Source organism: Talpa europaea (assembly GCF_964194135.1).
Source record: "Talpa europaea genome assembly, chromosome: 4".
Taxonomy (NCBI): domain Eukaryota; kingdom Metazoa; phylum Chordata; class Mammalia; order Eulipotyphla; family Talpidae; genus Talpa; species Talpa europaea.
In genome coordinates, this window is record NC_140070.1 from 22074364 (window position 1) to 22090821 (window position 16458).

Genomic DNA, 16458 nt, shown 5'->3' on the forward strand with positions numbered 1-16458 from the left:
TCAGGTATTCCAACACCATACTGCATCCACCACCCACTCACTCATATTTCACCACCATAGACCATTGTGCTTCCTTCCCTCTCTGTTCTTACCCTTTTCCTGCCCCCCGTCACCCACCAGGGTGCTTCAGTTCTGTAGTCAGCTATCAAGAGTTAGTTTTTAAGCTTGTCTATAAAGACAAACTCTTAAAGGTTGAATTATGGGTACAAAATGAAAAAACTGAAAGACTTATTCTTAAACTGAGTTAGTGACCTAAAATTAAATGTAAACTATAATAATTTTATTTCAGCTATTTCTCCTCATAATAGAAAAATAAATTATCACCCTTCCTTTATTGCTACTGAACAAATTTAAATAGAGAAGCTAACATACTTATCTGCTATGAAGTTCCTTCTTCAGACAGGATTTAAAAGTGGGGTACTTCTGAACTGTTTTATAGCCCTATGAACAAGATTACAAAATGTACAAACGTAAATAAAATGTTATGTGTACTTAAGTATGCAACAGATCTATAAAGAAAAAATAAAAGAAAAAATAAAAACACATAACATCTAAGAGGGTGATACAGTGTTAGTGGTTTATAGCACAGTTTATGTTTGATCTTACTACTGTAAAATTTTTTAGGAAAGATAAATTATTGTTAATACATGCCTATTTATTTGTACCATTATTGCAAATATTAACAAAGAGCCACTAGGTGGCAGTTAAGTACACAGTATCTTCAGGAAGACAGCTTGGATTAAGAAAAAACTCATTAAAAATTTTTAAAAACACTATCTAAGATGAATCTTGATATTTGGTATATATATTTATCTGCTTTAAAATATATAATATTTAGTTTTCTTACCAAAGAGGTAAACTTGAATATTCTAATTTTAATGGAAAATATGTATTTTTCCATTTGCGGCACATTCACAAAAATGTTAGATGTATAAACATTTATTGATTTATGTTATATTTCATTCTTTAAAACAAATTTCTAAGAAAAATATTAAATTTCTAAGGATTATTTTGCCGTATAAGATGCTATCAGACAAAAACATTTTTTCCCCTTATTTTTCACTTAAAAAGTACTGGCTGTGCAGTGACTTAAGATATTCAAGTTGCCTAGTGGAAATCTGTGACACATTAAATGATAAATAGTGGTTTTTTTTTTCTTATGCATTAGCATAGTCAGTGTATAGACCGAATCAATCAAAAATATTTGGCAACCTTTCCCCCAAAAAACTGGGATGAAGACATCAACTAGTTGAATATGCAAATAAATTCTTGAATTTAAAACTGGTTTCTAAGAGAATTCATTATCTTTTATCACCTCAAACTATTTTTGAAAGCAGGTAGGGCTTCATATTTTTTCTTTTCAAGATCACATTTCATATTTATAGCCTTATATATGCTTCTGAAACTTAAATTTTTCTTTTCTTTTAGATTTTAAAAAGAATATAAATAGGCTTGAAATTTCTAGATTTACCCGGAATCCTCTATGGAGTCTGTCTTTCATAATTCCAATAAATTCTTTATAACTTAATTGATCATCTTTGTCAACGTCAAAAATCTTGAAGACTGTGTTCACTAAATGTGGTGAAAGTTTGAGACCAGTAGCTACATAGACGGCACGCTTAAATTCATCTAGATAAATGTTACAGAAAAGGAGTAGAATATTATTATTTTTACAAATATGTGTTAATTACTAGAAAGGTTATAAAAGTTTTTTTCTAAACAGCAGTCATGATTATATGTAATACATGACTTTACATTAATCATGTTTTTTTTTTTAGGAAAAAAAATTCTTATGATTTTAACTAAAAGGGCCAACAAGTAGCTCTATCTTTTGTTAATAATGCATTCACTTTAATGAGCAACTATTATCAGCAACAGACACATAACAAGTTATTAAGATGAATAAGAAACTTACAATTCAGATGGGGCATGAAATACCTGTCCAAATTACTTAACACTGAACTTTAAGGGGAAGCAGATGCAAATCTGATATATCTAATTAATTTGTGAAAGTCCTTAGAAACAATGTAGGATTATTTTCTGCTTTCATTTTTGAAAGAGGATGACTTACCTTGCCCTATAGAACGACTTGCAAAGTTATACATATTCAATGCTATTGCAAAGTCTTCTAGGTTGTTCAGGAACTGGAAAAATGACCTGAATTCATCAAATGTGATGCCCTATATTGGGAAAATAATTGAAAACATATTTAGTATTGCCAAATTTATAAGCATCTACACTTACTAGAAATAAAGTACCTTGAAAGTAAAAACTTCCAGGGCACATTCTCTTTCTCCAAAGAGAACATAATATTCACTGGGTAGTGCTGCTACCATTAGCAATGATAGATGAACATATTTTTAAAACACTGTCACATCAGCACAAAATGTTTCAAAGAATACCATAATAATAAATAATTGTCAAGTTACAATTTTGAAAACTCTGTATTTTAAGACTTATTTCTTATACCCTGAAAGTAAATATGTGAATAAAGAAAAAAAATTTTCTCAGTGCATGTACTCTTTAAATATAACTTATCACTGGGTCATTAATATCTTTATAATGACTATACAAAATCTAAATGCTGAATAAACCAACAGTACTGTATTTTTATTATTTCTGCCATGACAGTGCTGCCAACACAGCAGCAGGAAGTACAATGTTTGGATACATGGAGCTTTGAGAAGCCAGACTATCATAGGGCTCAGTGTAGGACTCTGGAATATTGTTTACATAAATTGCACTTAAGATTAGTAATATTACTTCAATTAAAAAGGAAAGTTTTATAAAATAAGCACAATGTATCTCAGATAATACAAATGTGCACAAGAAGAATTTAATGTGTTTGCTTTTAGAAAAATTAACATAATTTAGGGAGATATAAACAGAAAAAAGAACAAAGGGCAATGAATTTAGGCTTAACAAATTTTGAAGGGAAACTAACAAGGCGGCATTGAAAGGCTAGGGAAAGGACCAGAAGAGTCTACTTTCATATAAGCCAATTACTGATTAAGTGATGCATTATCAAAATGATATTTATAATCAAAATAATAACACCAATTTTTTGTACACATCACTTCTACTTCAATTACAACCCGTCTTTAATTGCAATGAGAATTATCAGTGGCTTTTTAATCTTTACAATTTTCTCTTCTTTCTTTATATCCATTTATGGCTACTCTATGCTTTCTGCTTTGTGCTTTGTGACCTGCTCCCACCTGCTACCTTTTCTAGAGAGAGCTGTTTAAATCAATTAGGGAGACTGAGCCAGAGGGGTTTTCTTGATGAGTAGAGCTTGTTGCCAGGGAAACTGGTCACTGCTCTGGTTCTGGACTAGTTTATGCTGCAACCAGCTGCTACAGCAAACGTCTCTGTATTTCAGGGTGACAGGTTAATGCTGTTAAAAATGGAAAACAGGAGGATGGTCTATTTTTAAGAAAAGTGTAAACAAAAATGTCAATACCTTTAGTGAGCATAAAATTAAAAAGCCAATCAAAGAATGAGAGGATAAAATATTCAACAGCTGAACCTTTATATTTTTCAAAATAAGGTTCTCATGTTTAGAAAAGACAAGTCAATTGAAAACTATGCAATACACTTTTTTGTGTAAACTTTGCATTTGGGAATATGGAACTGTGAATTGAAAACTGGGCATTCATTTTGATGGCGCTAATTTAAAGTAATCCATTCTTCACAGCAGTGAGTGACAAATACCCTGAGGGAGTGGCTGAGAGAAGAGACAAGGCTGTTGCTCCTCCTTCACCCTCACCTGCAGGATCACTTCTGTAATGAACCATTGGGACTTAAATGGAACATGCCTAATTGTTAGAAGTAAAGTGCAAGAATAGAGTAGAAGTAGAGCATCTTATATTTAAATAAAATTAAACAATTATAGCTAAAAAAATTAAAGCATCAAAAATACATGAGAATCCAGGAAAAAACCAAATATCTATCATCAAATGATTTTCAGCAAGGGTACCAAAACCATTTATTGGAGAAAGAACAACCTCTTTAACAAATGGAGCTAGGAAAACTGGATATCCATACATAAAACAAATAGTTGTGCTCTTACTTTACTCTGTATTACAAAAATTAACCAATGGATCAAAGACCTAAGCTTAACAGCTAAAACAGTAAAACTCTAACAAAAAAACACAGAGACAAATCCTTCATGACCTTGAAAGTTTTTTTTTTAAATATTGGCAATGGTGTTTTGAATGTGACACCAAAAGCATAAGCTATAAATGGAAAAAAAAAGTAGATAAATAGAGCTTTCTCAAAATTAAAATCTTGTGTCCTAAAGGACACATCAAAGGAAAATGAAAAGACAATCCAAGGAATGAAAGTATTTACAAATCATGTACCTGACAGGAGGCTAGTACCCAGAATATATAAATATGCTTACAAATCAGTAACAAAAAGACAATCCAACTAAGACATGGACTAGGAATTTAAATAGTATTCTTCCAAAGAAGATATATTAAAGACAAACAAATACAGGCAAGATGTTCAACATTATTCACCAGGGAAATGCAAATCAAAACCACAATGACACCACTTCATATTCACTAGAAAATGAAAAAGGTAGAACATAACTAGTGTTGGTGAAGAAGTGAAATTATAAACGTTATACATTGTTAAATGTATTGTAAAATGATATAATTATATTTGAAAACTAGTTTGGCGGTTCCTCAAAATGTTAAACATTAAGTTTGCCAAGTGACCCAGCTACTTATTCTGAAGTATATACCAAATTCCCTGGATATTGAAAATATATGTTCACACAAAAAGTTGTACACAAATGTTCATAATAGCATTATTTGAAAAGCAAACGTTGCAACAAACTCAATGTCTACCAACTAATGAACAGATAAAGTATTATCCATAAAATGTAGTAGTATTCAGCAATAAAAAAGAATGAAGTACTGATATTTGCTATAATGTAGATGAACCTGAAAAATGTTAGGTTAAGTTTAAGAATTCAGACACAAAGGTCACAGTCTATAATTCCATTTATAAGAAATATCCACAATAGACAAATACATAGAGACAGAAAGCAGATTAGTGGTTGCCAGGAGTTGAGGGAGGGGACTGGAGAGTAACTTCTTAAAGGGTACAGGGTTTCTGTTTGGGAGGATGAAAAAGTTCTGGGACTAGACAGTAGTGATGGTTGCTATCATAATACTGTGAATGTACTTAATGCTACTGAATTTGACAAAGGCTTGAAAAGACCCAAGAAGACCTATCACCTCTGGCAGGTTTTGGACTCTGTGGAAGCAGGAGGTGAATTCAAAGGCAGAATTTCAGGTAGCCTGGCTTAGTCTTGAAAAAGTGCTCTAGCTCAGAGCCAAGGTACAAAGGCTGGGAGTGTATTATAGGTTTTTTTCTTCTTGGCTTTGGGCATTAGGAAATCTGTCAATTCCCTAGTTAAACATTAAGTTAACTGAACAGTTTTTAGTGAATGTACATGACAAGGAATATAGCTTTTTCTGTTTCTTCAGTGACTTTTCCAAGCTATTAAAAATAGACAACTTCAGGGAGTAAAACTGATTTCCAGAGTTACCACATTATATTCAAAATGATTAGTTTTTAGCAAAAAATTACAATGCATATAGAGAATTAGGAAAATAAGAGAATATCAATAAAGAGACAGAAATTGTCAAAAGGAAGCAAAATTAAAACACATTATACCTTTCAGCTCTTATAATAACTGAAATGAAGAATTTGCTTGAAAGGTTTAACAATATATTTGAACAGTCAGAAGAATCCAAGAACTTAAATGTAGGATAACTGAAATTATTCAGATGAGGTATAGAAAGAAAAAGAATAAAGTAAAAAAGAGTCTTTGCTTGTCACCATCAAGCATACCAATATACACTAATAGGACTTGCCATGCTACATGCAAAAGAATGAAGCTTGACTACTATCTCACCCCATGCACAAAACCATCTCAAAATGGATTAAAGAACTAGACATAAGACCTGAAACCATAAAATATATAGAAGGAAATATAGGCGAAACACTACATGACATGCACCTCAAAGACATCTTTATAGACACATCACCCAAAGCAGTGATAGTGAAGGCAAAGATAAACAGCTGGGATTACATCAAGTTAAAGAGTTTCTGCAGAGCAAAAGAAAAAATAACCAAAACAAAGAAAAACCCCACCAACCAGGAGAAAATTTTTGCATATAACACTAATGATAAAAGACTGATCGCAAAAATCTACAAAGAGCTGATGAGACTCAAAAAAAAAAAAAAAAAAAACCAAAGAAAATAATCCAGTCAAAAAATGGGCACAAGAGCTACAAAGAAACTTCTCCAAAGAGGAAATGCAAATAGTCAACTGGCAAATGAAAAAATGTTCAACATCACTGGTAATCAGGAAAATGCAAATCAAAACTACAATGAGATTCTATCTTACACCAGTGAGAATGGCACATATTAAAACTAGCAACAACAAATGTTGGCGAAGATGTGGAGAAAAAGGAACTCTCCTGCACTGCTGGTGGGAGTGCAAAATGGTCCAACCACTATGGAAAGCTGTGTGGAGATTTCTTGACCTCCTAAAGATAAAGCTTCCATATGATCCAGCAACTCCACTCCTAAGTATTTACCCAAAATGACATAGAAACATTAGTTCAAAAGGGCACCTGCACCCCTGTGTTTATAGCAGCACTATTTACAATAGCTATGGAAACAATCCAAATGCCCAAAAATAGATGACTGGATCAAGAAAATGTGGTATATATACACAATGGAATATTACTCAACAATCAAAAAAGATAAACTCAAGCAATTTGCAGCAACATGGATGGAGTTGGAAGGATCATGCTCAGTGAAATAAGCCAGAAAGAAAAAGAAAAATACCGGATGATCTCACTCATAGCAGGAATTTAGAAAACCTAAATAAGGGACCAGGAAAAAGACTAATTGCAATAAAGTAAAAATCAAAATAAACAGGCAACTATAGACCAGAGACACACTACGGGGGGGGGGGGGGAGGAGAAGGATTAGGGTCAGCAAAAGGGGGTAGGAATTGTATGGGGAATATAACCAAAATGGAAATGCATACATTATGCAAAAATGAAAAATGATGTAAGAATTATATAAAATAAAATAATTTAAAAAAAAGAAGTAATGGTTGGAAACCCCCCAAATTTGCTGAAAAACATGATTCTACATATTCAGGAAGTTCAAACCTACAAGTTAGATTAAACTCAAAGAGACCCACACTATGATATACTATACTCAAATTGTTAAAAAAAAAAAAGACCAAAAACAGCCAAAGATAATATTGAAAGCAGCAGGGAAGAAGTGACTCTTAGTGTAGAAGTGATCCTTAGTTAGATTAACAGCTGATTACTCATCAGAAACCATGGAGACCAGAAGTGAGTAGAATGATATATTTTTCAGGTGCTGAAAGAAAAATTTGGTCAGTCAAGAATTCTGTATGTGGTAAAACTATCCTCGACAAATAAAGAAATAAAGATATTTGCAGATAAACAAAAGTCAATGGAGTCCATTACTAATAGACCTGTCCTATAAGAGTTCAACATTTAAATTAGAATAAGTAGGAAAAATGAAGTTTCTATCAACTGAAACAGAGAAGATGGTGTGTGGAGGAAAGTATTTTTGAAGATCAGTTAAGTTTTGCCACAATTAGCCTAAAATGTCTACTGGATAGCCAAAAGGAAAGTCTGAGTAGGTAGCATGAAGTAAAAATCTACAATTCCAGGGAGAAGTTTAAGCTGGAGACTCAATTTGGAAGCCTATACACAACTACTGAAAGTAGTCCTAATTGCACCCTTGAATAGTAGGTTCACATATCCAACTACCTGCATAATCTCTTTATTTAGATATGTCACAGGGATCTCACATTTAATTTATCCAAACTGAAACTCGATATTCTCTCCTCACCCTAAGTTTGTAGCCTCACTTAGCTCAGTAAATGGCATGACTGTTTTTGCTTTACAATTCAGGTCAAGACCCTAGGAGTTCTTGATTCCTCTTTTTCCTTCAATTTGAAATATGATCCATCAACAGTTCTGCTTTTTGAATGATTCATATCTGACCATGTTGCCCCATTTTCACCCTGGTCCAAACCATCCTCATCTCTTATAACAACACTAAGCTGCACTCCCCACAACAACATCCTAACTTGAATTTCTTTCAAAGCTGGGCCAAGTAAAGTCTATTCTGTAGATAGCAGCTAAGATGATCTTTTGAAACAGGAATCAGATCATATCTTGAACAAGTCAAGTTACATTTGAGTGTCACAGTAGACAGCAAATATTAACTAAATAAATACTTGTTTAATCAACAAACATCACACCTATGCACTAAAGTAAGGTTGGCAAGTTTTCTTATAAAGGGCCAGAAAGCAAGTATTTGCATTTTTGCAGACTGTATGGTTTATGCAGCAACTCATCAGCTCTACCACTATGATGCAAAAGCAGCCACAGACAATAAATGTGAAGAATGAGTGTGGCTGTGTTCTAAATTTTACTTACAAAAATACTAGGGAAGTTTGCTTATCCCTGCTTTAAAGTTTAAATACAACAGAGGCTTGCCATTATTCTTAAGAGTCACAATTAGCATACAATCTAAACTCCTTATCTTGCCTACAGGATTTTATAAGACCTGAACCGGTTACTATCTCTCTTTCATCTCCTACTACTTTCCTGTTCACTTGTTTTACCCCTTTTATAATTTCTCAAATAAACTAAGCTTTTGCTATGGCAAGGCCCTTGGTATTTGCTCTTTCCTTGCCTTGGAATGTTCTTTATTGAGAGCTTTGCATAGACCATTCCTCATGGTCTTGCCTCTAAAACCACCTGCTCAGAAAAGCTTTCTGGACAGTTCATCTTCTTTTCCAGTTCCCATGACTCTTCATCCTTTTAATAGTTACCATTATCTGAAAATATATCATTTATTTATCCTTTGTCAACATGTTTATCGTGTCTATCCACTAAGGTCTGTTTCCATGGGAGAAGGATTTGCTCATCTCCTCACTTTATCCAGAGTTTCTAGAATAGGCCTTGAGGAGTAGATGCTTAATGTCTGCTAGATAAATGTATGAAAATTAAAGTATTTTAGAAGTGTAAACTTCTATTCAAATAGTAGTAGTTATTGTTTTGGAGAGAGGAGGATGAAGGGAAAGACATAGGAGGGTGTGGTAGGAATATCTTAGAGTCTTGGATTTGAGTATCCACGGAAAAAAGATCTAAGTCATTATGAGCTTAGTTTCCCTTTTTCTGTAAGAAAGATGTCAATATCTAGAAGGTTGTACTGAGGATTAAGTAATGAGAAAAAATATCAGTGAGACTCAATGCTAGTTCACCTGCCAAAATTACCTTTTTCACTGTAATGACTCTTAGTAGTTAAGTTGCTTCTATCAATAACAAGTTTTCAGAAGGTGAATTTAACTTAGAACTTTTTATTTCTACATAATTTTTAATGTAAAATACAATATAAGGAATATTCATGTACTCCCATGCCGGAGTTGAACTTTTTTGAGTTATGGATGCTTCCGTATGATAAAAGGAAAGAAAAGATTCTTTAAGGTTTTCTGGATAATACCCTGGTATCTGGACAAAGTAGTCCAATTCTAATATTTATTTTTATGGGAGTATCTATGAATTGAAAAAATTCAGTTGAACATGTAAAGTGATAAAAGTCCCAAGATTAAGATTATGTAAACTAATGGCCAAATGCATCAATTCCTTTTTTTCTCATTCCCTAGGAGTCCTGGAGAATTGTTAGCACTGCCACAGTGTATCCACTTTAAACAAAGTCAGACTATTTGCAGGTTTTTCTTGGATGGGTTAATTTGATCCTTACACAAACACAAATAGAAGGCTATATATCCAAAACATCCCATGCTTGAAAGCGTACTTGTAACACCAGTTCTATTTGGTTGCAATGATGCATTCAAATACCACTAGATAATGCAACTGCTCCGAAATGCTGACTACACATTTGCTACTAAACAAATAGACAATCAGTTGTCTATGTTCTTAACCATTCATGTCATCCAAATTCTTTGAAAAACCTCACTTCAACTGCTGATAAGATCACTCACTCATCAATGTCTGTCCTCAAATGACCTTTTATTAAGGATATCACAGAAATGAGTAAAGTGTAACTAAAATGATGTCTATAAACCGTTTTATATGAAGTGATGTCTTTGTAGTAAGCAAAGCATATAATTCCGATTTCTCTTTATAAATGATACCATAATTTGAATAAAACTGCCAATAACCTTAAGGGTCTTCAGTGCATCTAAGAAAAATATGTGTATCTACCTAGGATTTTAAATCACTCAATTAAAAAAAATTAACCTGAACACTTAGGACACAGGAAAAAAAATGAAATATATCTGAAGTATCTATTAATTCACAAAGGAATAAAAGCACAAACAAAAGATCACTATATTTTATATACCTACATAATTACAGGGTAATAACATGTAACAAAGTAAGTATGGGAAAATAGATACCTTTTCTTCAGGTATACTGTAACGCACATTTTCCAAAAATACTGATGTATTTTCCACATTTGTATATCGTAAAAGAATATGAGCAAAATCTTCTTCACTGATAGTATTCATCCCATTAGAATAGGAGAGGAATTCTATTTCCAGAACTTCTGTTTGGAGGTTATCCATGAATCTATGACAAAAATATATAAAGAATGAATAAGGTAAATGAAGAGTGATGGTAACAGATAGGGGGGGGTTGTCTTCCTCATCTGTAAAATGTGGATAACAAAAATACCTTGCAGAGTAATGAGATTTAAAGGAGTTAAAGTGTGGTGCCTAGTGATTACTATAGTAAACACTAAATAAATGTTTTATTACTACTACTACTACTACTACTACTACTATGCCATTGAGACTAAGGAATTTTTTTTTTAAGATTTATTTATTTATTTATTTATTTTTGCAAGCACTGGGTACAGTCAGAAGCACGGGAGGGTGAGAGAATTCACCAGAGCCAGAGCGGGGAGCAGAGCAGGCAGAAGGACCGAAGTACACTGCTGAGGGGAGCAGCGGGCGACAGGAGAGGTCTGCGCGCCATGTGGGGCCCTCCTTCGGTGGCCGGGGACAGCCGGGGATCGAACCTGCGCTGCAGAGGCTGTGGGCAGCTTCGCAACCCACCGCTCAACCGCTGCGCCACCGGGGAGGCTCGAGACTAAGGAATTTGTAGTATATTTTCTCTTGAAAATATAGGAAATAATCAATCCAAATTATCTATACATTTTTTATAATTCAGTAACCTCCTGTTACACTGATCAGTATAGTCACTGGTGTACTGTACTAATGGCAGCAAGTATTTGTTATCAAAGTAAATTCAGTTAGGATGAAAGCTGCACAAGGTATAAATACTAGATGATTCTAAAGACCTTTCTGACTTTAACATGTTAACATGTATTTTCAATACAAATGTAAAAATGAAGCTCACCTATAAAAATCTTCAAAGTTGAGCTCAGCTTTTCCTTTCTTTCCAAAAAAGTGTACAAGAAGTGTAGTATCTGTTACTAAACTTGTGATGTCATCAGCACGCTTAAACAAAGATCACAATTGAAAAATTAGCTACAACAAAACAGAATAGGGATACCCAAAGTCCCTCAACATATAAACATCAAGAATATATTAACATGAGAATGAAAAGCCTAAGGCTGTATTTATAAATGACATTACAGCTCAAAGTTCAAAATCTGAAAATAGAAATATGAATTGATCCTTATCCCTCCCCAAATTAAAAGATACAATTATACTTAAGTTTTCAAGCTCAAATGATGCATATAGGGTGTCTATATTCTAAATTATCTACAACAACCAAAATCCCTAGTCATAATATAAATATTTCAATATATTTAAGTAATTTGGTTTGGATTTTCCCAATCCAACTGAAAAATGTATTTTAAAAAAATATTCAAGGGGTAAATTCTTCAGATGTATTGAATATATGGAACTGAGGAAAGAAGGGCCTCAAGTTTCACAAAACATCTTCCTTTAACCGGGCCACTCTCCTGTTGTACTCATATGTATGACTTTAAAGGAAGGTATTTTGAAAGAAACTATAGTAACATTACCTTGGAATTTACATCACCTGTAATTTTTTCAAAGTCTTACATTATTTTTTGAATGGATAAGAAATTCCAGAGGATTTTTCTTTCCCCATTCAATTAGATAAACAACACTCCAAGTATATTCTTAAAAATTTAGTAACAGTTTTGTGAAATTTAATAGCTTATAAAAATCTTTTCTTTTAATGTAGCTTTATAGGCTACCCTTTCTTTCCCCGCCCTCCCTTCCTGTCCTTTTCTATCTTCTTAATTTGGTCATTAACTCAGACATATCATAAATGCAGGTACAAAAGTAATAAAATTCAAATTCTTAGCTCACTGATATTATCCTGAGAAATGTAAGAAAAATAAGAGGTTAAATAACTATCATCTTCTATATTTAAAAATGTTTTAAATGTCCATGTAAAAGTATACCTTTGAAATATATTACTTCTTGGCCAGAATTCTGATAGTACTCCGTGGAAAACAGAAAGCATATTCTTCTTTATAAAGGATCAATCTTCTTATATGTCCTCTGACATAAAGCCTCATCTCACACATCTTTTACCATTAAATTTTAGCAACCTTTTGATTTCTTGTAGTCCTTTTCCCAATTTCTCATGAAGATAGCTATTTTATTCTTTAAAACATTTGTGTGATCTTTAATTCCCTTCTCCCTAGACCAAATATTATTATTCTCCTCCAATGTCAAGTATTGATTATAGAGACTACATCTTCTGATTGGTTCTTTCCTCTCCAACATTCTTTTTTCTTCTTAATTTTATTGCAGCAATGTTGATTTATAGCACTGTGATTCAGAGGTATAGGATCACCTCTTCAGATGTGTTGCCCCACCCACCACCAAGATGCCAGTAATCATCCAACATAGTCCACTGGGACTCTTCCACACTTTCCTTTCCACCATTCCCTTCCCCTGTGGCCTTAATTCGACAGAAAGGTTTCTAGGGTTTGTTGTTGGTTTGATTTTGACTGACCCTGTTTTATTTCTCTGTAACCACCTGACACTTGTCTTCCTCCTTCTGACTTATTTCACTTAGCATTATCCTCTCCAGTTCCGTCCATGTTGTCCCAGATGGCAAGAGGTCATCTTTTTTTTTTTTTTTAAATCTCTGAGTAGTATTCCATTGTTTGTATATATACCACATCTTAATCCACACATTTGTCTTTGGGCACTTGGGTTGATTCCATAAGTTGATAATTATAAAGGGTGCTTGCAATGAACATAGAGGTACAAATATCCCTCCTAATTAGCGATTTTCCATTCTTTTTTGATTGTTTTTTAAAGATTTATTTTTATTTACAAATACAAGAACTAGGGTGTAGGCCAAAGATGTGGGGGCGGGGGTGGGGACGGTGAGAGGATTCACCAGAGACAGAATGGGGAGCAGAACAGGTGGATCTACTGAAATGCACTGCTGAGGGGAGCAGTGGGGGAGACAGGAGAGGTCTGATGCACCATGTGGGTCAGCTCCCTAGTGAACGCATGCTGCAGTGGCTAGCAGTAGCTTCATAGTGTTGAGACTTTAACCCCTGCACCACCAGGGATGTCCTGTTTTTGCATTCTTTGGGTAGACACCTATGAGTGGAACTGCTGGTGGTGGAAATGTAGACTGGTCCAGTCCCTATGGAAAACACTATGGAATTCTCTCAAAATGTTAAAAATAGATTCAACATTTCCTTTTTAAACCCACCAAGGTTTTCCTAAAGTGATCTCTGCTATTTTGATTACTCTACTTTTCTTAAGAACTCTAACATGTAGGGTTTCTAGGCTTTCAATTATCTAAAATTGTTGAAACTCTTCACTAACCAATAAAATGGGATTCAAAATAAAAAATCCTATCTATAACAATAATTTTGAGGATGAAGTTAGAATTTTCAGTGTAAATGAAGTATGCGAATACTCTTATGGGTAGTCATAAGATACTTTGGATAAAAGCATGAGACCTTAGGGAGTTGTATATTTCATGCTGATTATAGATATCAAGCCTAATCAGTTCATCTTATCCATGAACAGCTGAAATTACTAGGGGGAATATTTAAGAAGGCATGATTAAATGAAGCATAAGAGTGGAGGTGCTAGCCAGTCTAACATATATATATATATATATCACTTAGCAATACTTAATGAATGTTTATTACTTTTTCCAATTTAATATATATGAAGAGTTGAAAAAGGACTAGACAAGATAGAAAAGATGATAATTTTGAAGCTTAATGCAAAAAAAGAGAATTTTATATGGTACACTATTAGTTCTTTTTTGTTACTGAAATATACAGTATAGAGATCTGAAAAAAATGCCCTAAACTGAGAGGTTACAAAGAGCACCAAAAGTTAATGAACTCAGCTAACATAATTATGGAATGTTTTTCTCTAGTGCTGTGATGTCCTTTACCTCAAAACATAATAAACTGAAATGAGATGACTTTGTTTAATACAGGTTTTAAATAATGACCTCATTCAGCCAGTTTTTCTCATGGCCATTGAGCAGAACAGATCTTCATTTACAGACTTTCATCATCAAAATCTTATTAGACTTAGGTTGCACTTATCCAGATAATCCAGAACCCACAGAAGCATAAGTAACAGTTTGACATTAGAGAAAAAAATTAGAAAATGGAAATGGTGAAAACTCCCCACCCCACCATTCAATGAAGCAGGGTACTGTTGGTAGTCATTGAAAACTACACCAGTGCCCTCGGTATCCTAACAGGGTTATATAACTTAAACCACAGGAGAGTTGAGACAAAAATAGAGATTTTATCCCTTTGATTCTGTGCTCATTGTTAAAATAAAATGAATTCAGGTGTTTTCATAACAAAGCAAGAAAAAGCCACAAAAAAAAAAGCCATGGGCCATTTATATGAAAGGCCATTATCTAACTTTGTTTTGATTAAAAATTACTTTAAATGATTTCATCAAACGATACACACACATTAATAAATCTGCATGAATGAAAATGCTAAGCTATTAAAATAAGTAGTTTTAAGATAATTTTTAATAATTTCTATGATCACAATGTGATAATAACCTTATCAAGCTCTGTAAAAGAACCGGAGAAAATTTTCAAACTCTTGATTTGCTGATAAAATTTTTAATATTGAAACTTCATAAGAATAAGGAAACTTTAAAGAAAATAAGAAACGATTTTAAATTTCATTTGTAAAACCCAAAACAAGTTTTCTAAGTCTGGTATTGACAGACTGTATCAACAGCAGCATGATAGGTTTATAGTATACTGTGAATTAATTATTTAATTAATTAATTTAAAGTAGTATCAGCTAAGGCATACTTGAATTTTAATTAAAACTTTTTTTGCTATAATTGAAAAAAACTATGGCTAGAAGAAATTCTGCAGTAAGAATATGAGAGGCTAATCTCAAACTTACAATGACTTACCTCAATGATAACATTTTAAATATATGAGACATATGTATGTATATACACACACATACAGAAATATATTCCCAAGCTTTCTTTCTGAACCAAATTGAATCCTGAAATACTGATACTATAAAAATCTCAATGTTACACTGGAATCAATAGTAATCTATAAGGACTTACAAGGAGTTGTAACTTAACTACAGTTCATTCTTAATTATCCTCTCTAATGTGAAAGGGCACTAACAGAGATAATCCCCAAATAATTATTTTACTTTGGAATACAATATAAGTTTTCTTCTTTCTTCTGTCCATCAGATTTACTTACATGATATTTGGGTTAATTTATTCATTAATTTAGCAGCTTATGATTATAGTATGGATCAGTTACAGCCAATGGTGTGCTTATACTAGCTCTACAGAGAAAAAAAAAAGGGGGCTTGATTTATGAGGTTTGCCTATTTATTTGGTATTGATATTTCTATCATGCCACTTTCAAGGTACCAGTGGGATATTATAAATGCTAAATTGGGCAGAGATGTGCAGAATTAGTGCTTGAAAGCTAGTTGCAAGAAGCTCTAGCACATCTCTGGTACAGTGACAAATATCTTCAAAAGATCTTAAATATATCATATTTTCTTTGAGTGCATTTTAGAGCTGATTGGCCTTCTAATATTAAACCTTTCCAGATTTGAATTAAATTCAACATCTCATTAGCAGATTTTGTCTAATTGCGAGAAATTCTGGCAGAGATAGGTAAGATTTAAGGTAGATTGGAGACTGAGAGGTCTGGTATAGGGAGAGAGACCAGTGACATGACTATTAATTTGAAATGAGGCTATAGCTGGTTTGTAGGAACTCGCAGGTCAGGGCTAGTGTCCCCAGTTGCTCTTTGGACACTGACTCTTACATATCTGCAAACATGTTTATAGAATTAAGCAATTCTAAAATATCTGTAAGTGGATCATCTATTGCTACTTATA

At 33.3% G+C, this 16458-nt stretch overlaps 1 protein-coding gene across 10 annotated transcripts in view; it reads right to left on the bottom strand.

The window, feature by feature from the left end:
- Window positions 1-372: 372 nt before the first annotated feature.
- MICU3 (mitochondrial calcium uptake family member 3) overlaps window positions 373-16458 on the bottom strand; it is a gene marked incomplete at both ends in the record, with an annotated part of 67837 nt that continues 51751 nt past the window's right edge. For 9 of the 10 annotated variants that reach the window (XM_084231369.1, XM_084231374.1, XM_084231375.1 and 6 more), the window contains 5 exons: window positions 373-441; window positions 1472-1629; window positions 2072-2180; window positions 10505-10676; window positions 11469-11569. In XM_084231369.1, the coding sequence (XP_084087495.1) occupies window positions 373-441; window positions 1472-1629; window positions 2072-2180; window positions 10505-10676; window positions 11469-11569 (609 nt within the window). The remainder of the gene's footprint in view (window positions 442-1471; window positions 1630-2071; window positions 2181-10504; window positions 10677-11468; window positions 11570-16458) is intronic. The other variant, XM_084231376.1, reaches the window with a different exon arrangement.